The sequence below is a fragment of the Siniperca chuatsi genome, linkage group LG6, assembly GCF_020085105.1.
Source record: "Siniperca chuatsi isolate FFG_IHB_CAS linkage group LG6, ASM2008510v1, whole genome shotgun sequence".
In the NCBI taxonomy this organism is placed as follows: domain Eukaryota; kingdom Metazoa; phylum Chordata; class Actinopteri; order Centrarchiformes; family Sinipercidae; genus Siniperca; species Siniperca chuatsi.
Window position 1 is genome coordinate 20,883,825 of NC_058047.1, and position 26,113 is coordinate 20,909,937.

At 40.4% G+C, this 26,113-nt stretch overlaps 2 protein-coding genes across 2 annotated transcripts in view; one reads left to right on the top strand and one right to left on the bottom strand.

Annotated features, from left to right (window-relative positions):
- The window catches only part of fgf22 (fibroblast growth factor 22), a 33,868-nt gene extending 27,902 nt beyond the window's left edge, over positions 1-5,966 (bottom strand). Inside the window, exon 1 of the mRNA XM_044200272.1 lies at positions 1,162-5,966. Within this exon, the coding sequence (XP_044056207.1) occupies positions 1,162-1,534 (373 nt within the window). The 5' untranslated portion in view covers positions 1,535-5,966. The remainder of the gene's footprint in view (positions 1-1,161) is intronic.
- Positions 5,967-10,859: 4,893 nt separating this feature from the next.
- The window catches only part of polrmt (polymerase (RNA) mitochondrial (DNA directed)), a 53,029-nt gene continuing 37,775 nt past the window's right edge, over positions 10,860-26,113 (top strand). Inside the window, exons 1-5 of the mRNA XM_044200638.1 lie at positions 10,860-11,069; positions 11,526-11,624; positions 12,082-12,947; positions 13,511-13,644; positions 21,545-21,731. Coding sequence (XP_044056573.1) covers positions 10,928-11,069; positions 11,526-11,624; positions 12,082-12,947; positions 13,511-13,644; positions 21,545-21,731 — 1,428 coding nt within the window. The 5' untranslated portion in view covers positions 10,860-10,927. The remainder of the gene's footprint in view (positions 11,070-11,525; positions 11,625-12,081; positions 12,948-13,510; positions 13,645-21,544; positions 21,732-26,113) is intronic.

Genomic DNA, 26,113 nt, shown 5'->3' on the forward strand with positions numbered 1-26,113 from the left:
GACTGCAGCTTGAAGCTTATTGAAATAGTGGCAACAGACTGACTGGCCTATTAGTTGGACGTAGCAGCTGCTCCTGCCCCCAGTAGCCGCATGGAAAAACTCTGACTCACCGACTTGTATAAAAAGGCATTAACAACCAAATACATAAATATTACCGTTAAAGGCATAAGCGTCTCCAAGGGCTATCCAGTCAGTCAGTCAGCCGGTGACTAATGGAGAAGGAGGTCAGATCATGACCAGAGTCGGCTCATCTGACCTGGTCAAGCATCTGAAAGACACCCATTGATGGACACACTGAAGAGGCATGGCTGCTGTATGAACAACCTCTCTTCAGGTGTCCCTGAACCACAGATTAGGTACAGACTAAAGGCTTTGCAACAGAATAACTTATGTGGATCTATCTGGAACTGCATGCTGAATCCAGCGATCACGTTGGGAAGTATTGTCCAGTCTGAGCAGGTGCTAATAAGCATGATGTGGGGTGCGACGGAGAGCCAAAATCTTAGGAGACTCTAAAGCGAGATGTACAGTTGTGTGCACAATTGCCAGAAATATGATGGCAAATAGTAAATTGCTCAGTAAAGAAAGCTCAACTACCAATGCAGGTTGCATGAGGAAAAGTCACTGCTTTAAATTGAAGCTTTTTCCTCAGCACTTTAAATCTGACTTCAAACTGCAGTCTCATTACTAAAGACTAATCAAACTTGAACAATACACATGAACGCGTGTTTGCATTTGTTGGAGGAATGTGTTTCCATGTACACCTGCTACTTACAATTGATGCACTTTCATCACCGTTTTGACAAGTTAATCCCCAAGCTTTTTTTCCCAAGCCCAGTTTGCATCACCAACTGATGCTCAATGTCTCTCCTCAAGTCAGCTTTCTTGTGCCAGCTGTCCCATGAGGAGTCTAAATCCACACTAGGGCATTCCCTTCTTACCTAGCAACTCGTCTCTCTCGTGCTCTAAACACAACACAAATAGCTCAGCAATGTTACAACCATAGGATATCCCTATGAACTGCTATAAAAGTGAACAGATAAGAAAGTCCAACCATAAAAATAGAAGTGAGAACGTCACAGGGCATCCTGTCCTCTCTGTGACATCTAATACACATTTGAGGTAGAACTTAGATGCACTCTGGCTGTGCCAGTTACTTACTGTCTGCGTAGTTTTTCCGCCGAGTGCCGTCCACCTTGCCTGTTTTGTCAATGCAGAGGAAGAACTTGTTGGCAGAGTAAAGACGGCGTAGTCGGACGTCACCCTCTAGGTGATTGTAACTGCGAGTGTGCCTTTCCAACGTCCATGAACAGTTGATGCCACTCGCCAGCACCTGAAGGGGTTCATGCCCTACCCCAGGAGGACAGGCCCCTGTGGCAGTGCCTGCGGTGACCAGGAGCAGGGTGAAGCATGCCAGGCAAAGGGAGGCTGCACTGGGCAGGGGGAGAAGTCGCCCAGGGAAGGCTGCAGTAATGGTGGTGCCAAGGGCAGGTTCAGCACAGAGATGAGCTACGGACGGCGTCCATCTGCACATGGTGGGTCAGACTCCCAAGGTGCACCTTGTGCAAGCTGTAGGCATGCTGATGACCAGGAGATGTCCCACTGGAGGGATGACAAGAGGGTGGGAGTCCTGAAGTGAGAAGGGAGGGGAATGGCACTCACAGCAGATCCTCTGGATGTCACAGATGACCAATCTCCACTTTGGGCTGCCAGCAGGCCTTCCTACAGCAACTAGCTTGTCAAAGTTTCTCCAGATGTCATCTTCAGTCTTTTTTTCGATTCTTTTTGTCCAATCCTTTCATGAAGTGTTGTAATTTTATGAATCCGCCTTTGAAAGTGCCTCTTTAGTGTTGCTCCTTGTTTCTCTGTTTCTTCTCCTCCTTGGACTGAGGTCTTCTTTCCCGTACCACAGATAAAGTCCTGGGATGTATGAGGATGCGCATGTGTGTGTATGTGTGGAGTGTTTGTCTGCCTGTGTGTGTGTGTGTGTGTGTGTGTGTGTGTGTGTGTATGGATACGTGTGTTTTTGTGTGAGTGTGTGTTGAAGTATGTGTGTGTGCACCTTGCGATGCTCTACTCTCTCCAGCTGAATAGGAACAAGGTGCCTGTCTGAGCTGCTGACCCGTGGCTGAGAGGGAGTTGAATGAGGGTTGGTGACTGACTCTGTGCGCGCGTGTGTGTATGTGTATGAGTGTGTGATACCGAGAGGGAGAGAGAAAGAGAGGGAGTGAGCAAGTGAGTGAGTATGGGAGGGAGAGAGCCGGTGTGTGTTTGCGACAGAGAGAGAGAGGCAGCGAGTGTGTCTCTATGTGTCAGAGTGAGCGGCAGTCAGCAAGTGTGTGTCAGCTAGCACGGGGCAGTGAAGCAGTAAGTGGATGGCCTCACGCTCTGCTGTGTGCAGTCAGTCAGTCAGTCCTCTCTTCTGTGGAAGCACCGGCTGAGTTGTCCTGCATTTTATCCTGGGCAGGGCCAGCATCTAGGGGGTTGAAAGGAGAGAGGTGGGGCCACCGCACTCATTCATAACCATTTCAAACAAATGAGAAAGCCTGCAACAAGCACCGTCCCCTTTCTTTTCTCTCTCAGAAAAGTTTGTTCTGTGAGAAACAAGTCTGTTGCCTTTCACCTGAGGATTTTATTATCCTCTTTTCTTCTTTATTTTTGGTTACAGACACCTGGAAGGGCTTACATCCCCTTCCGATCCCATGACCTCAGCTGTCTCCCCTTGATGTGAACGGTGAAGCATTTTGTAACACAGTCAAATCAGCTCCATTACTGTCCAGTGAACCAGCTAGGAGAGCGTTTTTTAACACCTTTGCTCTCTTTTCTTCTCTCTGGCCACATGGGGCAAATTAAGGGAGCCTTTCCTTTTTTTTTTTTTTTTACAGCTGCTGATTTGAATCATCAAGCGGTCACAAACACAGAGCAGATTGCAGGAGTGTCGGCAGAGTTAGTCCAGATGAAGCCTGAGAGACTTTCTGATCACCTGTGTTAATATTTAATTGAAACACCCTCTGTGATCTTTTCTGTTTAGTTTGGGAGAACAGGACGGAAATGAAGAACACCTTTTTTGTGACTTCCCACACTCTTGTCTGTTTTTTACAAGCTGTGTAATGAACCTGATTAGGGCAAGGCATTAAAGCTCAGCCAACCCATTCCAGTTAACAGCGATGACTCTTTATTTTGGACATTTGCTATTATACAGTATTATTCGACAACAATGTGAAGAAGAAGAAGAAGAAGAAGAAGAAGAAGAAGAAGAAGAACATTTTTATACTATGCGACTGGAACAACAGGAAAAGTTTGGGAAATTATTTGCTTTCTTGCCCAGAGTTCAATGAGAAGAGTGATACCACTCTCATATCTGTATGGTAACTATAAGCTGCAGCCAGTAGCCGATTAGCCTAGCTTAGTATTAAGACTTGAAACAACAGCTCTCTGAAGGTTAAAAAAAATCCAGTTGCCAGGCAATCATCGGAGACTCCAGAAATGTATTGGTCCTGGCCAAGAAATTCTCTGCACAAAACTCCCTGTAAAAAAGTAAATTGTGGTTTTACATTTTTACAGTTTGTTTTTTGTACAGATTAAATAAACAAGCTATACAAAATGTTAAGTGCTGAGCTTTAGAGATGCTGGTAGACAGTTTTTGTTACCGTTGGACAGAGCCAGACTAGTTGTTTTCCAGTCTTTGTGCTAAGCTAAGCTAACTGCCTGCTGGCTGCAGCTATCTATTTACAGTGCAGACATGAGAGTGGTGTAGATCTTCGAATCTAAAGCTTTGATCACACTTCAACACGGACGCTGCCGTGGACAGCGAACGCGCATGCACTCCTATACATACTGCAATCAAGGGTCTGTGCACAGAGACATGTTCAACATATGTGCACTAGAAAACAAGATGGTGACCTCACAACAGCAAGAAGAAGAGCTCCTTTGTTTGTTGTATTTGACTGAACAAAAAAAAAAAAAGTCAGAAAGAGAAAATGGTGCGTGCGACCTCTCAAAGACAATAGGACCGGATGGGGAATACACTACATACATACAGTACACAAACCAAACGTCCAGTTTAATTTTCTAGCCCATGCGCAGTCAGCTTGTAGTGTGTACAGTCCACACAGCCACAAATTGTGGGCAAATGACGAAATTTACTTAATTTATTTTGTCCCAAAATGTCAAACTATTCCTTTAAGTTTTTCAAAGTGAGATGAAAACTAACAATTACACTATGTTTCCTGACAGAAGCAGAAGCTCATGGAATAATAAAAAGAAAGATTGAAAAAGTGTGAGAAACAGAGAGAAAATGCAGAAGTTCTCAAGTGGGGCTGTCCAGTTAGTGGTGGCATTTACCTCCTTTTTAAAAGAGTCCCTGTTTCAATTATGAGTATCACCCTGAGGCCACGCTTGTCTGGTGCTGGAAGTGTTTTTGAGAAGTATGTCCTCAGAAAGGTTGACAGTCACTTCACACTCTTTAGCTTGTTAACTGCCCCCAGAGACTTGCTGTCCTCCTAGCCACTATTTAAACCTTACATCATAAAAAAAGAAAAACGATGAGAAAGAGACCAGTGACCTCTTTCTCCAAACTCCCAGCTCCAGCACCCAACTACCCCAAGCCATTCCTGTCTACCTGCCAGTATGTTTTGATCCTTGGTGCCGCCAGGCTCCTAATAATAGCTACTTTCAGCATAGATCTATGTGGGCCCTTCATAAAAATCATAGTCTTTCACCCTCAATTAACCCACTCTGCCGTGTCTGTTAACTTCCTCTGGCTTTTTTACGGTTCTTAACTCGTCCTTTCTCTCCTCCTGCCCTGAAAGCCAAATCTGTTCTGCACAGGATAGTTTTTAGTCACCACCTGCATGAGCTTTCCAGCATTAGTGGAACTGGTGGGAGTCAGATTAAGAAACAAAGAAGAGCAAGAGAGAAGGACAGAGAGTATTGTGAATGTGTTTTTTGTTAGTGTTGTATGAAGTTGTTTCCCCCATCTTCAAAAAAAACATGTAGATAGTTTTCAGGACATCTGAGTGTTTGCAGGCTTGGCTCAATTGATTTATTGTTCTCTCTCTATCGGCACTGTAATAGGAAATAATATTTCTTAACAAAGTTATATAAGGTGTTTGGATAATGACTGCCTTTGCTTTATGATGGACAAAAGCTTAAAATGCTTGAACACAACACAAATTTGAACACAAAAATTACGACACTGGTGGAGCTGCATCATCATGGCCAATGTTGGAACTCTTGGCAAACTAATCAGTTAGTAACTGAGACATAATTGTTGTTCTGAAGAAGTAATACATTTCAAGCTCACTGTAAATGTTTACATTTTACATTACAATGTGCAGCTTCCTTCCATTTTCTTTGCTGATTGAGGCAGATTGTTTTGTTACTAGTCAGATGATGCTTCCAGCTAATAGTCCCAACAGACTCCATATGTCAATTCTAAACTCTCTAACGGCCTTAACCATTTCTTTTTCCAGTATGACATTGGTAATGTTCAGAGCAGAGCTGCCAACTTTTTTAAAGTCAAAGAAGTTAGACTAGAATTTGTGCTACTTTTTTGATCACCTTACAGTCAGATAGAAAGACTAGTCATACAAGTCATTCTGTTGTAGCCAAATTAAAATGCTTATTTTACTTTGTGGAGTTTGTTTTCTTCTATGAAAGTACAGTAATATTTTTACATATATTCTGAAATATTCAAAATCATGTCACTCAACTGATCACTTGGCTAAAGTGGTCGGGTATACATTTAAAATTCTTGAAAGCAAAGAAAAATGACTTTGAACACACTATTATTGAATGTTACAATCTAGAACATTTGTATAAGATATATTTAATAATGTAGAAATTTTGTAATTTTTTAATGACTGGTTAAAAGTATTCCAACTACTATGGAAAGCAGTAAGGTCATGGTAGACCTTCTTTACAGTAAAACACAGAACCTTGCTTTGTAATAAAACATCATAGATGTAATTAAAATGCTATCTTTATCTACTGACTGTACAGTGTGTGGTTCTATTTCTCTTTTGGAAAAAAATATATATATCACATATTTTGCGAGTGGTGTCTCTCTGCCAAACACAAACACACATGCAAACAAACAAAATAAAGAGAGAGTGAAAAACAGATAAAGTGAGACAGAACAAGAGTATAAGAACCCCAAGGAAGTTCCAGTTGTCCTTGCTTTGATGAAATTCCCCATAATTAAAATCATACAATCATTCTATGTACTGTATAACTTCTTAAAAATCTGAGTAACCCCCATGTCAACAACAAAGCTCGGGCTTCAAGTGAGTGTCAGATGTGGCAGCAGATTGCTTTGTGGTGTCTTGGAAGCAAATGTTTGGGCTCTGAGCTCAGTGCCAGAGCAGACACAAGCATACTGTAATTCTTTGTTAAATGTCTTGCTGTTTTACAGTGGGCATCTTTGACGCTGAAAACGACAGTAATTTACATGATTTCAAGGTCGCAACACATATTGAGCAATTAATACATTTGCAGTTTAAGCTAACTGTTTACAATTATCTAGCTCATTTACAATTTCTAATCAAGTCAGGGTGGAATCTACTGCATAACTTCTAATTTCATAGATCAGAAGCAGACACAAAGAACCTTTTGGGGGGAAAAACTAGTGCTTACAGCTCTGTGAGGCTATACTTTGGCACAGTTGTGCTTTGAGCGAAATGCTATCAAATCTTGGTTTTTAGTGTGTTAGCATGCTAACATTTGCTAATTAGCACTAGACTGATGGTATTGCCGTTAGTTTTCCTGAGGGAAATGAATGTCTATACCAAATTTCATGGAAATCCATCCAATAGTTATCAAGATATTTCACTCAAAACCACAAATGTCAAGCTGTTTGGTACCAGAGGGAAAGTCAGGCGATCAACAAAGTCATTAGGATTTATCCTCTGGGGACAATGAATGTACAAAATGTTTTTTTTAATCCATGTAAAAGCTGTTGAGTTGAGTTGAGTCGTGCTGTGTGGGTGTGCCCTGAGCTGAGAACACCACTCTGTGAGCCAGGCACCCAAGGAGGATGTTCTCAAGTGGAGGAACCTAATCTTTCCCAGCAGGAATCCAAGCGGCTCTGTAAGTGTATGAATAGAGATAATATCTCTATAATGAGGCCTTTTTTGTACCATCAAAGTCTTCAAAAGGGTCTGAAACCCGACCTCCCTCTCGCACTGACAATCCCTCAGTAATAGCTCCCTATTATTAATTGTTTTGCCTGCCTGCTAAGTTCTTGTCTCTCTCTTTCTCTCTCCTGCTCTTGTAGTTGTGTTTTAGCAGCTCACCCATGACCTAGCACTTTTAAGTGTACTGACATTCTGCCAGTTTGGAACTCAGTGGAAGGATGGTGTTTGTTTTCCTTTTTTAAAATGAAAGTGTTTCCAGATACACTGCTTTCTCTTTGTTGTAGATAAGATTGTAGCTGCAAGGAGTTACAATGCTCACGTAAGGATATTATCTCACCCATATTTTTCACAGGCAGTAAATTCTTTTAATTTCAGTGATTATGCAATTTATCCTTTCAGCGTGTCCAACACTGCCTGTGTTGTTGGGTCAGACCCAACACAGGTGCGCTTGATATCTTTGAGCTGTCTGCTGTGTTTGTGTTGGCTCACAAACATCCAGACGTGGTTAAAGGAACTGACCAGACCACCTCAACTCAGCCCCACTGAGGACATGTCCCTTTGCATATCCTGCTTCGTGACCATTGTCTATTGTCAGTGGCAACATGATAAGTTTGTCGTCTATCTGATGCTGTGAAGAGTTCTGACAGATCCAGCCTCCCAGTTCTTCACAGGATAGCAGGCAGAGATGCAACTGACTGATAGTGTTTGGTGAAAAGAAATGTGACTTGTCAGGGTGATTAAACATCTGTGCACCGCTAATCTGATATATCAGAAGCACATAACAGAGGAAATGGATAGAACAGGATGGTGGTGATGAGGATGGAAAAAGCACTTTAAAAATCTTTGCTGACTCTGCATTTCTTCACTCTCCTAATAGGTGCAGTAGCTTTGTATGAATGTTGAGGTTGACCTAGCATCATTGAAGTCTGAAGTATACATCATTCTTTCAAATTATTCTATTAAGAAACACTTGTAAATAGTAGCGTGACACATCTTAAGACATTTTAACTGACTCACTAATTGAATCCATCTTAAAATTCATGTGTGGGGAAACCCAGTAAGAGCTGTGTGAGTCATAGCAGTCCAGTAAAGCCCTGTGCATAAGCCTGAAGTATCATCTGTCTCCCTGTAATGGGCAGTATTGGACACAATGTGTGATGTGATGACCAATATTTCATAATTAATGTTTGCTTCAGAGCTCTGGAAGTTTACAGTAGACTGTAAAAAGTACTAATGTGCTGTATGTCTCAGCTTGATCCCAAACGTGCTATTTAGAAAAAAAAGTTTAATAACGTTTTCAAATTCATGACTTCTCAGATGTCAGATATGTGGAGCCTCGCGGGGAAGTTCCTCAAGAAGTTTTTTTCACATGGTGACAGGTCACTAATTCTGTGTAAGTGGTGCAGACACACACACACAAGAGACTCTCACACACACAAACACATGCCAAAGGCATTTACCAACACAAGCATCTCACAGAGAAGTATCTCCATCAAAAACAGCCCTCTCTCCATCTGTTAAACAAATAGGGAGCCCCTACAAAGGTGTGCAAAAGAATCCACATGATCAAAGTATATGAGAATGGCAGCCTTGTCCTGGCCTGGCCATTATCAGGCCCCATGAATGCCTGTCTTCTCCTCTTTTGTCGGTCGAGGCATTGACAGTCACTCACCCGGCAATGACTGTCACACCAGCGCAAAGAGCCAGCCGCCGACAGGGGCCAACCACATCAAACGAGGCTGTCAAGGGGCCCTGCTCGTGAACCGTGGCAACAAACACCTCCTGATCCTCACCTACAGCTCAGCAGCAGACACCCACCGCTGTGCTCTCAGCAACTGCCTCCACTGAGAAAAGATGTACTGCCTGGACCTCATTTCCCTCTCTAACCCCCCCCCCCAGTTGTGCTTGTGTTAACCTCCAGCCTGCCGAGACACAAAGGGCTACTAAAGTGTTTAAGAATGCTTTATGCATGCATGACAAGGGGAGGCTGACACTGTTGGGGGCCAGAAAGTATACAGGATGTGAATGAGATATGTTCAGTTTTACTTTCAATTTGGAGCTGAGTCACACTTGATTAAAGTTGTATGATGTTTGAACTTGAAAAGTCGACTGGAAGAAGAAGAAGACTATAATTTTCAATGGGCTGTAACAAGCACTTTGGTCAAGTCAGCATGACCAAAGTGCATGTGTATACTACCAGCTTCAGATTACATTAATGAAAATAAACATAACCTCATATGCAGTGTTTTTCCTCAATTAATGAGAGGTTTATATTAATTGCCACAATAACTGTATAACAGTAAATGTTCTGAGACAACATATACATAGAATTTTGTATGTAAATGCAAATGTCAAATATGACACAAAACATGTTGCTTGTATCATTGTAGGACACTCATTTTGACCTCGGTCTCCTGTTTGACCTCTGGTCCTACTTTGATTGATTGTGATGAGAGACTGCCACCTGTAGGCCAAACATAATTCACCATCCCTTTCAAACTACTGGGATGTAAAGTATATGGACATTTCAGTTAAGCCACTGAAAAGACAGAAAGAAGAGAGAGATTTTCAATAAATATTTAGCAATAAACAAATGCAGTTTTGCCTATAAAATATTGAAAAAAGAGAAAATACACTAGTACGTCAATTTAACATATTGTGGGTAATAACTAAAACTTGTTGTTGTCTAATTACTGCTAACCCTTTAACTATCTCTAATGTCCTGAATCCAAGAAACATTTGCAGGGAGGGCAGGAGAGACAAAAGCCCCAAAAGAACCTGACTGCAGACAAGATGGCAGACGTCAACCACCATGATGATACTGAGGATGTCACGTGACAACAACAGGAAGTGGTAGATGTTTGGGTTTTTTTTTTTTGCTTTAAAAAAACTTTCAATTGCAGTATCAAACAATTGTTTGCAAACTTTATTGAAAGGAGTTACTAACATTACCCATCACGTCTGGTTAATTTTTAACCTTTATTTGAAACATAAAAGTAACTTTATTTGATTTTTCTTTCTAAGACATTTGACAATCCGCATCTTGATTTTGTGCCCAACTAATTGTAAGTGATAGAAAGTTTGTATAACCTAAGTCTTATTTCTAACTAGTTTGTTTATTTCTGTTAGTGTGTAAAACATTAATTGTAAATTTGGATGAGTTATGAGTTACATTAATATTCATCATTGTCCAATTTGTAATGTTTCAATGACCACAAAAGATCATGCACCTGCGTAACTTAAACAACTGGTAATGGCTAATTATTCAGTTTTACTGTTGAGCTTAATTACTTGAAAGCCACTATCTACAGTAAAAATGTTGCATTATTTTTTGTAGGTCAAATGATGACATTATATCTCAAGAAGCCGTCAAATGAATTAGCTACATCAAAATTCCTGTTAAGATAAGTAACAATGTAAAGCTTATCCCAGCTGAACTGCATAAATATTTCATATATCTCTTCATTCTCTATGGAGTGAAAAAAAGATAGCACTCAAGGCATCATGTAATTTTAACATATCTTTTTTTTTTATTCCTTAAACATGAATTGGAACCTGACTCCAATTAGCATGGCTTTTTCAGCTTCAAACCAGCTGAAGTCCTCGCAGGTCTCCAGGACTATGACTGTCATCTGGAAAACTCAAAAAAAAAACACCCAAACGCCACGTTCGAGTTATCTGCGATCTTCTAACCATGCCTTAAACTGTGACGACCGCTCCTCGCGACTAGCTTGGTCTCATTTAAGATGGCTGCCTAGTGCTCAGAAGTAACGCGGTTATTACATGTCAACATGTCACTTCTCAGAGTATGTGCCTTTTCCAAATGTCTGAATCGTCGCAGTTTATTTGAAAAGTGTGCTGTTCGCGTGTCTTTTGCGGACTGCTGTCAGCTTTGTGTGTCGATAAGGAACGGTGCAGTCAGACGAATATCAGGTGAGCCGAAGGAGTCTGGCACATTGATACCACAACCAGTACAGTTACAGTATCATGGACACGTTTGTGTCAAATGTCACTGTAGCGTTACTAACATGTTTATTCAATCTAGAGCACATTGCTGCGTTTGCTCATGTAACAGTTTGGTAAAATGATTTGTTATTGGGTCCAGCCTGATAATGTTTTGTTTATGGACACGAACCTGACCGTTAGTGAGTAAACTTCTCAGAACTGTCTTTTTAGTTTTTCTGTGTATCTGGAGGACAAAACGTAGCAAAATGAACTTAATGTTAGAAGTAATTGCTTATTAACTGCAAGCAATAAGCAGAATGCCCTATCACTATTGTTGTTAGTTGTTGAATGCCATCTTTTTGGTTAGGAAGTGGATGCATAATTATGCAGTCTGCAATATTTATTATAATCTCTAATCGTGTACAACTGTTGTTGTTTTTTCAGAGACACCCTTGCAGCTTCAAAGACGAAATGTTTCATTTGTAATCCCAAAGACAGAAGATGGAAAGAAACGCGTACTGGAACAGTCTCAGTTGTTAGACGGTATGTTATTGCCACAGGTTGCCACATTTATAACCCCCAATACCAAACCATGCTGAGTAGCATGTTATAAATAATTGCATTTTCATATCAAATACTGGCATATCAGAGTTCTCTGACAGGCTTTCTTCTCTATATGCTGCCAGCCCAAACTGTGTTTGTTTACTGTTTTTGTCCAAGACTCCTGATCGATATGCTGGTACACTGTTGGGTCTTGAAGAGCCTCATGTCACAGTAATTGTGTGAAAACTGTCCAGTATACCTTGACTTATGCAGGATTTTGTTGTCCTTAATTGGTTCCTACAGTATGTGTCCTAGATTTTTGTGCTACCAGCCTGTGAGATGTTAGAATACTTGCTAGGCCTAATCTGCTATTGTCGCCTGTAGTTCTTTGTATTCTCTGTATTTCACTGAATTCCTCTGAAAAAGGCTAGTCAGTAATTTTGTTTATTTCACTCAGTGCTTGAGGCCAGGATCCACCAACTCCAATCTGACGTCGTTCTAGATGTCCAACATGCAAAGGTGCAATATGTTAAAGCCCCCTCCTCTGGAAGAGGGGTTATATCTGTTAAAGGTTCCAAAAGCACACCTCAGGAGAAAACTGACAGTCCTAAATCAGGACAGACTGTTGCTAAAGGAGCTTCTAAATCTCAGCCCAGCCGCTGGATGGAAAAATTAACTGAGGAGAAGAAAAACAAACTCAAGAAACAGCAGCACCTCCAGCAGAAAATACAGAAGAATGTCAAGGAGAAGCCAACAGTCAAATCTAAAGGTAGCAAAAGCAGCTCGATGCTCCCTGGTACAGCACATAAAATTATATCTACCACAGCTAAAAAGACTGTGCCCTTGAGTAAGAAGAGCAGAGGTGGCATGAAATTGTCTGATGAGATTCGTGCTGCAGTTTCTTCAACAGTTACCGCCACTGCTGGTACTGCTGCTGCAGGGACAGCAGCCATGCTGCATAAAGTATCTAAAGGGAAACAGAAAAATCAGGTTCCCGGTGGAGAGGGCCAAAAGCAGACTGTTACTGATGCCCGGGGCAGGGCCAAAGAGCTGGCTGAGGTGGAGGAGCTGGAGAGGAGGCTCAGTCAACAAGTAAGCCAGTGGACGTCTTCAAGTAACCCAGAGCGCATACAGGAGGACAGTGAAGGAACTGCATGTGGGGATATCCAGCTGAGCATCCGCTCTTACCTGGAGGCGTGTGTGTTTGCTGGAGACACTGAGAGGGCACACCGTTTCCTGCTCAGCCAGCACAGAGTTATGAGTCGACGTAAACATCTGAACACAGACGTCTACAACATCATGATGAGGGTGTGGGCCAAGAAGGTGAGTTCAACAACTAAGACACGATGTTTTAACACTGAGCCTATGTAGGTTTGGCTATGGCTTTGTAGACAAAATAAGAAAATGTAATTGTGTGTCCCAGGAAAATGTAAATATTTATTGAAACTAGCACTTGTTTAGCTGCAGCTCTTTAATGCAAGGTCTTTACAAATTTTGTGTGGCGGTTAACCAATCAAAACACTAAGATATATTCGGCTGAATGGTCACACTGGTATTTACAGGATTAACAAAACTTAACAACATGACAAGCCAAATACAGCATTTTCTACATTACTTGCATTGTTACTGTTTAAAACTGATAAACTTCCTTAGGATGGTAAATTGTCACTTGTGAATGAGAGAATGTGTGAATGTTTGTATTATAAATACTTGGACATTCTCTGATTCTCTGACAACTGACATCTTTCTGTTGCACTTTATAAGTGAACCATGTCGCTTAAATGAAGTCTCATCTTTGGTCAGTAATTTTGTTGAGTTTAATCGTCACTTGTTTCTTTGGTGTCACTAAAGTTCAATGGTCTTTCCATGCCTCTCTCTGTTTATAGGGCACATTAAATCAGATTGGCCGCATGTTTATTCTGTTAGAAGAGGCTGGTCTGAAGCCAAATCTGGGATCCTACTGTGCTGCTCTGGAGAGTATGGGTCGCAATCCCAACTGCTCCCCAAAGATTGTCACAAGGTATGTACACAAACACACACATACACACACACACCACCTATGAACAAGGCTCATGAAGAGCTGTGTTTGTAATAACAATAATAATAATAAGCATTGTTATCAAGTTAACACGTTTGTTCAGTATCATTTGATGATAAAACAAGTGGGCAGTTAATGTAAGGCTGTGGGGACAGAGATTTGAGTTTTAAAGGCGGGCTGTGGCAATACAGAGGCTTACCAGCAGGGGTCGTGCTATGCTCACGGTTTACGCTTTTGCACATCCTTTCTGAGTTTTGGCTTACAGTATACTATTTATTTATGATTGTAGCCATGATTGTCACTATTTATAGCCATCTTTATCTAAAAATAATGGTACCAGAAAAGCAGCAAAGTTAGTCTGCTTATTTTAAAAGCATCCACTGCATTTGCTTCTTGCTGAGTTTTATAATGTCAAGCAGCTATGTTGCTTCTTACTGTGTTTTATTATATCAAGCACGTATCTTGCTGCGGGCTACAGGGATTTAGTTACTGCCAGAGCTGACAATTACTAGTGAAAACACTGGACTTGACATTATAGCCCAGTTCCCAGTTATCCTGGTTACTAACAATGTGTAAAAATCCTATTTCCTTTGCTCCTGGCAGCCATGATGCCCTATTTTCAGATCACCCCTAATAAGTACAGTAAATGAAGTAATTGATTGCCTCATGTTTCTCATTGTTGTGTTATTGTTCAGCTAAGGGTTGCAGGATAGCAGTGTTGGTGAGATGCTGGTTTTGCCACTTTTGTCATATGGGGCTTAAGGAGCAGCATAACCTCAAGAGGCCCTAGTACTGCTTTTACAGTAATTGTCTAACTAAAATCAATTATGTTTTATAAGAATTTTCCTTTTAGGATTTTTCGTGCTTTGTGTTTTGGATTTAATTTGTGTTTTATATTATTTTTTTTAATCGGTTTTTGCTTGTTTTATGGTCTGTGATTCTATTTTCATGCTGAAGTGGTTTGCTTCCTTCCCCTGATCTCCACTGGGATGGTTAAAGTTTCTCTTTGCCATTATGGCTGCGTCCTAACCGGTCCAGTTGTAAAAACCAACTTGTCTTGTGTATCAGTTGTAATTAAGGCATGCTTTATTTTGAGTGTGTTCAGTGTCTCTCTTGTATTAAGCTGACCAATATGAGTGTTCCTAACGCTGTTCCTTTCCATCATCACTGATATTGTTTCCATGGCAACCCAGCATCACACGGTTGTTTCTTAAAGTTTTTGTCGATTGTGGAGGTTTCTGTGATAATTATTGTAGCTTTTCACAAGGCTGCTTAAAATTGTTTTGGTTGTGACTGCACGCTGACACAGTGTTAATGAGTTTGGCTTAGACTAATTAAATTGTTAAAAGAAAGCAGAACTCTGCTCACATGCATTCTTTTGTATTTAATTTCTTTTTGCTCAGACAAACTAGCAAGTTTTAGCAACTTTTTTTCATTGAGAACAACCTTGACAGCCAGTAGCCCAGTTGTGTCTGTGTAACTAGGTCATCCTAACAAATCGCTGTTAAGTATTATTAATTGAGCTGTTATGTCACTGACTGTGTGTCAGCCCCACACTTACATTTATTACATGACATTTAGCACATAGAGTAGACACCTACTGGGCACAGCTCACAGCTTCAGCAGAAGACTACATGTGTCCCAGTGTGTGTGCTTGTTTGATGGTAGCCAATAAAATCAGCTGGCCTGCTGCCCAGGCAGTGGCAGGGCTCATATTGAATTATCTTTTTTTTTCTGTGGGGCCTAATATTATTTAGTTATTATTGCAGGAAAAACTACAGGGCACAGTGGGTGTTTGTTTCATTTACCCTAATGCATGTTGATATATAGACCGCGCTGCAGTATCATGAGACACAAGCCCTCTTTGAAATGGGCTACATGAGACATGTTCAGGTGTCGCCTCCTTCACAGTTTGCATTTCAAGAATACATCATAATAACATGTAGACAAGGCTCTCTTACTCCAAAAGCTCTTCTGATAGCAGGTGAGAAATGTGTTTTGTTTTTTTTTTCTATCCGACTTTGGTAGACACAAGCGGTGTACCTTTGTGGCCCTTGTATCCCAAAATCCCTTGCACGCTGGTCAGGTGTTTTAGTGGTGTATTCAGGTGGGCCTTGTCAACTCCAATGAATTCCATAAATATTATGTGTCTATGTTGTATTTATCAGGGATTTGTGTTCAGTTGTCATAAGTAACTTACATGAACTGGACTGGACCGATGGGGGGGAAAAAAACAACTTAAGGTATAAATATGGTAACTCCACTCTTTGTTCTGCTGGACATGTACAACAGCACATTAGCTGTTATAAATAAATGCAAGGTAAATGGATATTCACTATTAATTTGGGAAATTGTCGGCCAGGGGGGTATTCCATCAACGCCGCTAATGAAATCTGCACTTGATTGAAAAAGCCCGATTTGAATCAACATTAACTAAGACCAGACTTGAACAATCTAGCATTGAGTGCACGCATGGAGTACATAAGCAGAGCAGAACAGTCGATTTTCGGAAAGAGGATATATATCGCAAAAAGAAGGGAAAACGAGAGCGATGTTCCTCTCAGCGGCGGGAAAAAAACCCTCCTGGTGGAACTACACGAGGAAAGGAGTCGTCACCAAAAAGGACAATACTGCCGCGAGGGAGATGGCTTGGCAAAAGATTGCAGACAGACTAAATGCGTAAGTTTTATTGTTTTATTTGTATTTGTTAATAAGTGAGCATTCAGATCACTAGATACAGTAAGACTGTGGCTATATTATCAGGCTAGATAATATCAGATGTATGTTTTAAAATGATGTTGTAGGCTAACTTAGGAGAACTGACATAACTACAGTGCATTTACTGTTTATTAGCCTAATTCTGTGAGGTGTGTGAAGCCTCTCTGACCTATATTCATTCCTCTCTGTTACATCTCAACAGGAGCCATCTCAATAGCCACGAAAGAATGTGGCAACAAGAGAAACTTAAGTACAAATGCATTTTCCATAGTGGTAGGCCTATAGCCTTTAATGAATATAATATATTTTGTCTTTTATGTGTGTGTATGTCTATGCATATAGTATGTACGTAGGGATGTATGTAGCCTAATATGTGTATATGTATCATGTATGCTTGTATACATGCACATGTTTCATTATTTACCTGCTTATGTTTTTAATCTTCTGACCTTGGAAAGCACTTTGTGCTTATTGCTTGAAAAGCACTCTATAAATAAAATTATTATTAAATGTAAAATGTATGTGTACTGTTTTAGCCACCAAAAAAAAAAGACGAATGCCACTGCTGCTAGTGGGGGACCTCCACCTGAGGACCTCACACCCGCAGAGGAGCTGGTGTTGAGCTACAACCGTTCTCTCAGATAATCAGGTAATAACTAACGGTATAGGCCTATATCTTTCAGTGAGTGGTGACACTATATCTCTGCTAGATCCCCTGACTCAAGATGCCCAAGGCTTACCTGACCCATGTGTGAGTAGGTCTTTTGTTAAAACACTGTGCATCTTATGCAGTTCTTTCTTCTTTTGCTTTATCAACTGCAGTGTTCTTCTGTTTGTAGGGAGATGGTGCCAGCCTCGGGCCCTTGATGAGGAGACTGTCTGCAGTCACAGAGATGCCAGAGGTAAGAGTAAGACCAAATGTGAAATGTTTTGAATGTGTCTACATTCTACGAATGATGTATAACCATACACCTTGCTGAAGGACATGACCGGAACAATAACTATGCTAGCATGAAATGGGTAACTCTTCATATTGCTGTTATCAACTACATAATCAGATGTTGTTTGACACATTTTCTCTTTCACAGGATGTCCGATCAATATACAATCATCATCTGCTCATTGGCATTGAAAGCCAGAAACTGGACATGGAGTACAAAAAGCTAAAAATTAAGAGGTTGGAGATAAACAAAGAATGATGTAGGTATAAATTTAAACACAGCAGAAGGTCATGGTTGGGACAGTAATTAATGTTTTGTTTGTCTTCACAGTTTGAACAAAATGATTGAATTAATAAATAACATCCAACACAACTTTGGTACTTTTCTTTCTTAAATGATCTATGCTATGCTTTCAAAAAAAGGTTTCACTCCAAAATAAAGGTGATCATGAATAAAATGGGGATTAACTGAAATAGGTCTTAATGTTTCAGAACACGACACATGTGATGCGAGTGCGAAAAGACACTTGACGGAACTGTATTTTGGGAATCTGTTTCCGCCCGTCAGACATTCTTTGACACACAGCTAAATTAAGCTCGACAGTTACCCTGCTACGGAGCAGGCTAGTTCAGCGGTATAAGTTACCTTACCTTGTGTGTACCTTACTGAGCAGGGAAAAAATAATCTAGCCTTAATGAAAAATAATCTAGCCTTAATGAAAAATATCACAACTTGCAGTTTAAACTCTGTATCATGTAACTTTTTTTAGAAAATTCTTTGAGTTTTGCGAGTTGACAAGAACTGTCTGAATGCACCATAAGTTTTGGTCTTTGGCATAAGACCATCTCATTTGGAAAGGGAGTGCAGGTTCAGCCCACAGCCTTCAGTCTTCTGAAGGTCTGACGTTCATAGTCCTTTGAAGAAGGCACCTTGTGAACTGGGGCACAGCTAGTTTCTAATCACACCATGCAAAATAGTCCACTCCTATATGATTTTGCAGTGAAATGATGAAATTGTATCACTTCCCTGTGTCACTGCTGGCTTGATTAGTTGTTTGAGAGCTTCATCAGCCTCAGTAACGTCAAGTGCTGTTGTATAAACCACACACACACACACACACACACACACACACACAGAGTCACACATACTTTCCTCCTAGCCTCCGGGGGACATCACCCTATGCAGCGTGGTCCAATAGCAGGGCAGGGCAGCAAGGTTGGCAGTAGGTATTCGGTTGGTCCATCGATCACTGTAAGCTGATGCTTAAATGATGTTGTTCCGCAGTGATGCACTCCTGCTCAGTCTCTGGCCTCTCTTTTCTCTTACCTTCCTCACTATCATCATTTTCTCTGTCACTCTGTTGTCTGCCTGTCCTTTTCGTTACTGTGTTGTCTCCCCCTTTATTATGGCCCAGCTGCTTTACTCTCCTAATATCACTCTCGCCTCTAAAGTCTCCCCTGCAGCATCCTTGCCCTCAGTGTACCAATGAGTTCCCCTCCCCTCCATCTCTCTCACACACACATACTGTACACACACTGACTCACGCACACACTTATCCCTTTTAAGTTTTCCCTTTTCTAAGTGCTGTGTCCTCCAGAGCTCTTTGCTCCCTAGGGTGCAGCAGAGCAGTCACCAGGCTGATTATGCTCTATCTCTCAACCTCTCTGCTCTCTTTGTTCCTCTGGACCACACTGCCAACACCCAAACTAATCCTCTCTTTGTTCAAGGCTCTCTCATTTACTCAGACCAAAATTGCACATTGCGTCACAAGAGACTCAGAGGCATGAGTGAAAATACAAAAAAATTTGACCTCTTTGGCTTGCTTTAGAAATATTTCCAAATGTACGCTTTATTCTTTAAACTTAGACATACAGACTATTGTAATACAATGTTTTTATTCACTCATGTGCAAGAAGCCTGCTCACTTTTGATTAGCTTAAGTCGGTTGAAGTTGCTGAGCTGAAGGTTTCCTCCAGATGGTAATTAGCGTGCTGTTATTAGTAGGCCTAAGTGTCTTGAGGAAAAGGTGTGCAAGGTGAAGTAGAGCTCTCTCATCCTCTGTGGTCGATGACAAATGGGTTTTCCTCACTTCTGTCTTTTGTCTTAGTCATGTAGTTCTGTTGTTGACCTCTAGGGAGCAGTGCAACAAACATGATCTTCAGGCTCCTCAATCTTTGTTGTGCAGGGACTTTATAACTCAAACTGTGCGTGGCACTAACTGGGTTTTACCCCTATAGACATGTGACATCTGTAATCATACATAGAAAAAATACTACAAGGTGTACAGTGTAGGTCATATAAATAGCGTAAAATACTTGGATGACTTTCAGTTATACAGTTAAGACAACATGCAAGCAGCATGTGATACACACTGCTAATTATATAGTTCCTTACTTTCTCTTGCCATACATAATATTTGTATCATTTATAGTACCCAACCTTTTTGTCTGTGCTTCCCTTTAATGTTAGCCTTTGTAATATTTCATTGGCCCAATTTATGGAATAGAAAAATACATCAGTGTACAGATTAGTAACATTATATACCAAAATTCATGAATCATTTACACAAACAAAATATTTCTCTTTAGTCCGTGAATCCCACTAACCACAGAATATTAAAGATCCACCAGGCCTTCTTAGGTATAATATATCAAATTGAGTTATGGACTATTCATGTTATTACATCTCTCATTTCTATTCCAGGGACTGGTTGCACATTGGCTTTATCTGCATTCTGCAGTCCACTCATGGAGACTGTGCTCTCTCTAGGAGATCTCTAGGAGATTCTATTTAAATAAACATTTCACTTATGTTGTCAGTGCTCATCTTCCTGTGGATCAAATTCATACTTTGAGTCCGTCAGAAAGGCCTGTCAATGCAAATTCTTTAATTGATATTCTGCAACTGTCAATCAAGACTGAATTAATCAGGAGCCCAGCAAGTTATATGATTATCTTAGTCCATCTCATTCCCATATCAGCAGGCAGGTCAGAAGGTTGTGAACTCTGAACTTGTTCTGCTCCATCATAATAACCATAATCTCCCATGTAAATTAAAATCTACTTCTTGTGTCATCCGATGGACTGGTTTTCTGGGTAGCTTTCTGAATGCTACATCTGAACAAACACAGAGCTAACCTGATGGAAAAAGGAAAATTATTGTAATTACTTTCTGCAACAGAGTTGAATGAAGGTATGTTTTCTTAATCTGTTTGTATATAAATGTCTGTTAGTCTCTTGCTGGCAAGATATGCAAAAAAAATTATTGAAGAATTTTGTGGACTGATATCCTAGCACAGGTATGAGAGAATTTTAATAGTTATCATATTCCAGTTGTTTTAGACATAGTTATTACACACCATGTACATGTATTGGTGAGAAGGGCCAACATCTGGGACTTTGGCTGCTAAACAGTCTTTGTATGCTATTGTGTGGAAACATTTTACTGGGAAAGTTAGTAAGTTAGAAGCAGACCTAACTCTAATAGCTGATTGTGAAACAAGCCATCTTTGTCTATTGCCAGTAAACACATCCTTAAACACATACACCAAAGTAACAGCGCACAGGTATGCATGTATCATGAAAAATACAGCGAGGCTTTTACAAAACACACAAACAAGACTAAACAAAAAAAAATGCCAAACTCTCAATGGCATTTCTACATTAATACATTTGGATTTCATAATAATAATATATTTTCCAATAGATCACAGCATAAACAAAGCAAGGTATAGAGTGTTGTTGTGTAGAGCCCATAATATTTTAACAATACATTCTGTAGTAGTTTTATCTGTATATCAGCTGTAGTTGGGATGGGAGGTGAAGTCAAGGAATCCTGCAGCTAGTGTACTTCTGTGTTCTCTTATGTTCCTGTCCATTTCTGCCTTGTTTTATCCCTTGCAGGTATCACATAGCAGAATAAGTGCCTAAGTGCTGTCTGACCTGTTTACTGCTACTATAACACACCCCATTGATTATACTATTGGCAATTCTTACTCATAGAGCTCATATGAGTCATTGGGGAGTGAATGGACAACATGTTTGTATCCCAATAAACTCCAGTAAGATTAAAAAGCCAGAAATCTCAGAACCTGGCAAAATAATTGTTGGGTCACTAGTTCTGATGAGTATCCCCAGGTCCTCTCAGATATAACGTCGCTAAAACCAAAGCTTGAGGGCCAATAAAAAACCTGGTACACCAACTGCATGTCCCTGTATATCCAGGTGCCTGAGCCAGATGGAGGAGGATGGCCTGTCTGTGGACGACGTGTTCAGCCAGTGTGTGTTCCGGCAAGATGAGAGAGACATGGTGCTAAAGGCTGTGCACATCGTCCAGCCCGACTACCAGCCAAGCCTCAACGCGACCACAAGCCAGTGCTCCTCATCACTGGTTCAGGACTTCTACATACAGGTATCACAGGCTAGCTTTGACCTGGACCACATTTAAAGCTATTTAATCATTTTATTGCGAGATTTCTGTATTCGTGTTTTTGTCCCGTATTTTCTTACTGACTTGAAGTTGGCGGGGATCTGTTAGAAAAAAGGTGATGTCATGTATTTCCGTGCACCAATCAAGTTTTCCAATATTTTTTATCAAATAACTAAGAGTTTTTACCCCCAAACTTTAACTTTGATTGTTGTTCATGTTGTCATGAATATTTAATGTTAAATACTTAAGATTTGAACATTTTTAGGGGCTTTAATTGGTCTATACAGTATATTTGAATATCGTCAGTGTAAATTGGAATGAAAATTTTATGAGAATATGGGATGTATGATTAGCAGAGAAATATCAACAGACCTGGCAGTAATCCTTGTGGTTCACCAAAGTTAACTTTAAGTTAAGCATTCAGAGATGCATGGGCTTTAGCATGCATCATTATTTAGAAAAACACTTAACCAGGTGCTTGACTGCTGCTGGTCTTCATGCTTCAGTCTTAAACTAAACTCAGTGGATGTAATACTGACTACTACATGTTAATCTTGGGATGTTTGTGGCAATTTTATACCCAACTTTGTGTTACTTTAAAAGGAGCAAGATAAGCAACTTTGCTATTGCTTGCATTTCATAAAGAATGGGTTTTCAATCTAAAAGCAACGCTATAAAGAATTATAGAAATGAGTTATGCAAATGTATTTAGTGTAGGGCTTTATATTAAAGAATGATAATGTATGACTATAAATACAGATAAGAGTTATTTTGTGGCTGAGTCTTGTGTATGTTTTGAGAGTCAAAGCACCAGAGAGCTGGGAAAGCTGTCACAGGGCTCCAGCGTGACTACGAAAGATTTGATTGTCACCCCTTCACAGCCAGACAGGCACTGGCCTATTTATAGTGCACCGGCTCTGCTTTTTAATGGGTCCTCCGCTTTCTCTGCCTCCCCTCCTCTCACCTCTCCTCCCTTTTTCCCACCTCCCTTCCCCTCCTGATTCTCACATGATTCGTTAACAGCTTTTTTGTTCAATTGCAGTATTTTTAGTCTCAGTCCTTGCACCATATTCACTTTGGTCTTCATCTGAGTGATTTTTGGTCTACTTTATCTTATTGTTGGCCTGTGTGTGTGTGTGTGTGTGTGTGTGTGTGTGTGTGTGTGTGTGTGTGTGTGTGTGTGTGATGGTAGCAATCAGCATGTCATGTATTTTTATCTTAAGAGTCAATGTGAAACTATGCTACTTTGTGAAATGTGAAACAGGCCAAATGTGACTGTTCCATTACTATTGCTTCTGATTGCATTTGTAAGGTTGGCTAACTAGTCGGTTGGTTATCTGACTATGACTGTGACTTTTTGGCAGGTTGATTAAATGAGTGAAAGGCCGTCCAAATAACTGGTCCACCAGATAACACAGGAGCAGACTGGATTGTCTCTGGAGGATTTTGAATCAGTGTTAGCAGCAGACACACAATCTAATTAGAATATTGTTTGTTGATGTGAGATGGAATTTTGATTAAGTTGATGCTCATATAAAATGCAGTTTGATCTAATTTTAACTTGTCATCAGAGATTGTATGGTATTCTGTCATTTGATTATTATTTTCATCTGGAAACTGGCCTATATGTGTGCCCATTTTATCAAAACATTTCATTTAGCTTTCCTCGCAATATTAAAAGTAGTTTGTAGACTTCTCAGTCTCCTGGTAAGATCTTGTTAATCCATCCAGTGAATGTGTGCTTGACACAGTGGGGGCAAGAAGGAAACACATTATTATAGGTTTGGAAATTTCACTTCATTCAGTTTTACAAAGTATTCAGATAAAATCACACAGCTGTAGCCATTTTCTATAGAGCTTTTTGCTTTTCTTGGTACACCAGAAGCTGCAAGTTTGTACTTTCAAAACTATCATGCCAGCACATTTTTCACTAGCTATCTATTGATTTCACCCTGGTCTACTGATGATGAGGTGTTAGCTTCTCTGCTCATTTATTGTTCTGAAGTTGTAATATTGTACAAGAGCTGTCTTGTAAGCAATTTATGTGCCACACTACCTTAAGCTTTGCTCTGGCTGCTGTCCATGCTACATCTCTCTGAGGCCTGATTTACAGTCCAACCTTTCTGCTGTCTATGAGCTAATAAATGTTCTTACTGCTGTGCTACCACTCATTTATTTCTTTTATCAAGAAATTTGTGTGACAAGTCTGTTGCTTAGTTGATCACCTTGTCAGTGCAAACCACTTTGGTCTGGCAGGATGTAAGGAGCAGCGTATTAGGGGTCTGTTAGGAAGGCATTTTGATTTTGAGGGTCTGATTCACTACAGGCCTTTTTCATTTCTCAGTTTGTACCTCCTCGATTCCTCTCCTCGCTCCTCTCCTCATGTCATAGTCCCTCCCACCAGAGGTGAGCGGAGGAGGCGTGGAAGAGATTCGAGGAGAGAGAGTCGAGGCATTTAACGAAATAAGATATCCTTGCTTCGGAGCCATCATTTTAAAGCAACGTCAGTGCCGTGTGGCACAGCTGCATCATCTGTTCATTGTTTTGTTTTAGCCTGGCTCTGTATTTTATGATCTCTGTCAGATGATCATAACAGTGTTCATGACAACTTATATATTTACTTTTAATTAAATTCACAGCGTGGCATAATGTGACAAGAATGTCATACTTTTTATTTAACACACACACTCACAGTATATAGCCTTTTTATAGGCAATTTTATTGTGTGAAGCACTACATATGTTTGTATGAAAAGTACTATACAAATAAAGTGTATATTAAATATATGACTGAGGGATATACAGTATATTATATATGTGATTGAGTTATATAGGCTACAGCATATTATGTAGGCCTACACACAAACACACTGACAAAGTAAAATTGATCTCAAATGCAGCCCACAGCCCCAATTGCAACTGTCGTCACAGGACATCATGGAATGATATTTGCAGACTACATAATGGGCCACAGACTATATGACAATATGAAATACAGCAAATTAGTTCTGAAAAGAAAATGTTCTTGTTGATATAATGTGACGTTAGCAGCTGTTTGCACTTGTAAACATCATGTCACGGTTATAGCAGTTAAATTGGGTGTAGCCGATAAAAACATAATAAATATCAGGGTGAAATGTCATTAAGGAATGCGGTTAGAACAGCGCACCTTACGAGGCACTACACAAACGGTGAAGGGCAGAAAGTTTGATCTCGCATTTGATCATCTTAAATCATTAATACAAAAGGATCACTTGTGGAGCCTTGTTTCCACCATGGTTTGTATATTCCAGCTGTGTGTCACGCCTCTTGTGTACAACACGTGCCGAAAAGACTTCCGCAAAGGATACATCGGTGTATCCTCGCTCATAGCTCCTCCGGCAAGCCTCCTCTCTCCTCGAGATGCATTTTAGGAATCGAGATGTTCTTCAAGATGGACCCCTGAGATTGATTTCCGGGGCACAGGCAGGAGGCAGGAGGAGCGAGGAGACGAGGAAGCACAAAATAGGGAAATGTGAAGATCCCTAAGTCTACACATCTACACTCTTCTTCTTCTTTAGTGTTCATTGGCAGTTGGCAAATCAGCTTAGAGGTGCATTACTGCCACCAAGTGGAGTCGCTACACTCATTCAGTCTCATTATGTTCCACTCGAGAGCGGCTGCTGAGTCAAGTGCGGCATCTACTGCTAAAATTCGGCATACCGGTCTGGTCCGGTGTTTGGCTTAGTATCAAACCTGTTTGAAAATGTTTACACTGGCCCAACCCTAACACTCAGCAATTCAGTTCAGGCTATTTCTAATTAATATTGGCTTTAGTAGACCACTTTGTTTGCTGCATTTATTTCCCATCATCCAACACATGCATTTGATACTCATCAGCAGCTGTAAGTACCAGGGACGTAACCAACAATCCTCTGACTCTGAACATCACCATCCAAACTGCGGGTCTGCTAACCTGCTATTTAATGTTTAGTTGAATCGCAAAAATTGCGATAAACGATATTATTGACATTTTCAGACCATTTTATGCCACTGATATAATGATAATATAATAGCATAATAATGCAAGTACACCCTTTCAAAGAGCAATGAAATTTTAAGCTGCCTGAGCAAAACGTGTCTCAGACTCAGCATAGTTTTTATCTGTTACATTCGGCTTAGGCGCTGTGAAAAAAAAACACTCATTGCACCCAAGTCTTATAATGTAGGGAAAACCCTGCTGTTTATTCTGGCATCATGTTGGCTAAAATGTTGGTGACATTCTTATCCAAATAAACAAGCATGTAAACACAACGGGCAATATCGTACAATATATGGACATGACCTTGATAATGTTTGCTGACCTCAATAAGTCGATAAAGTAAT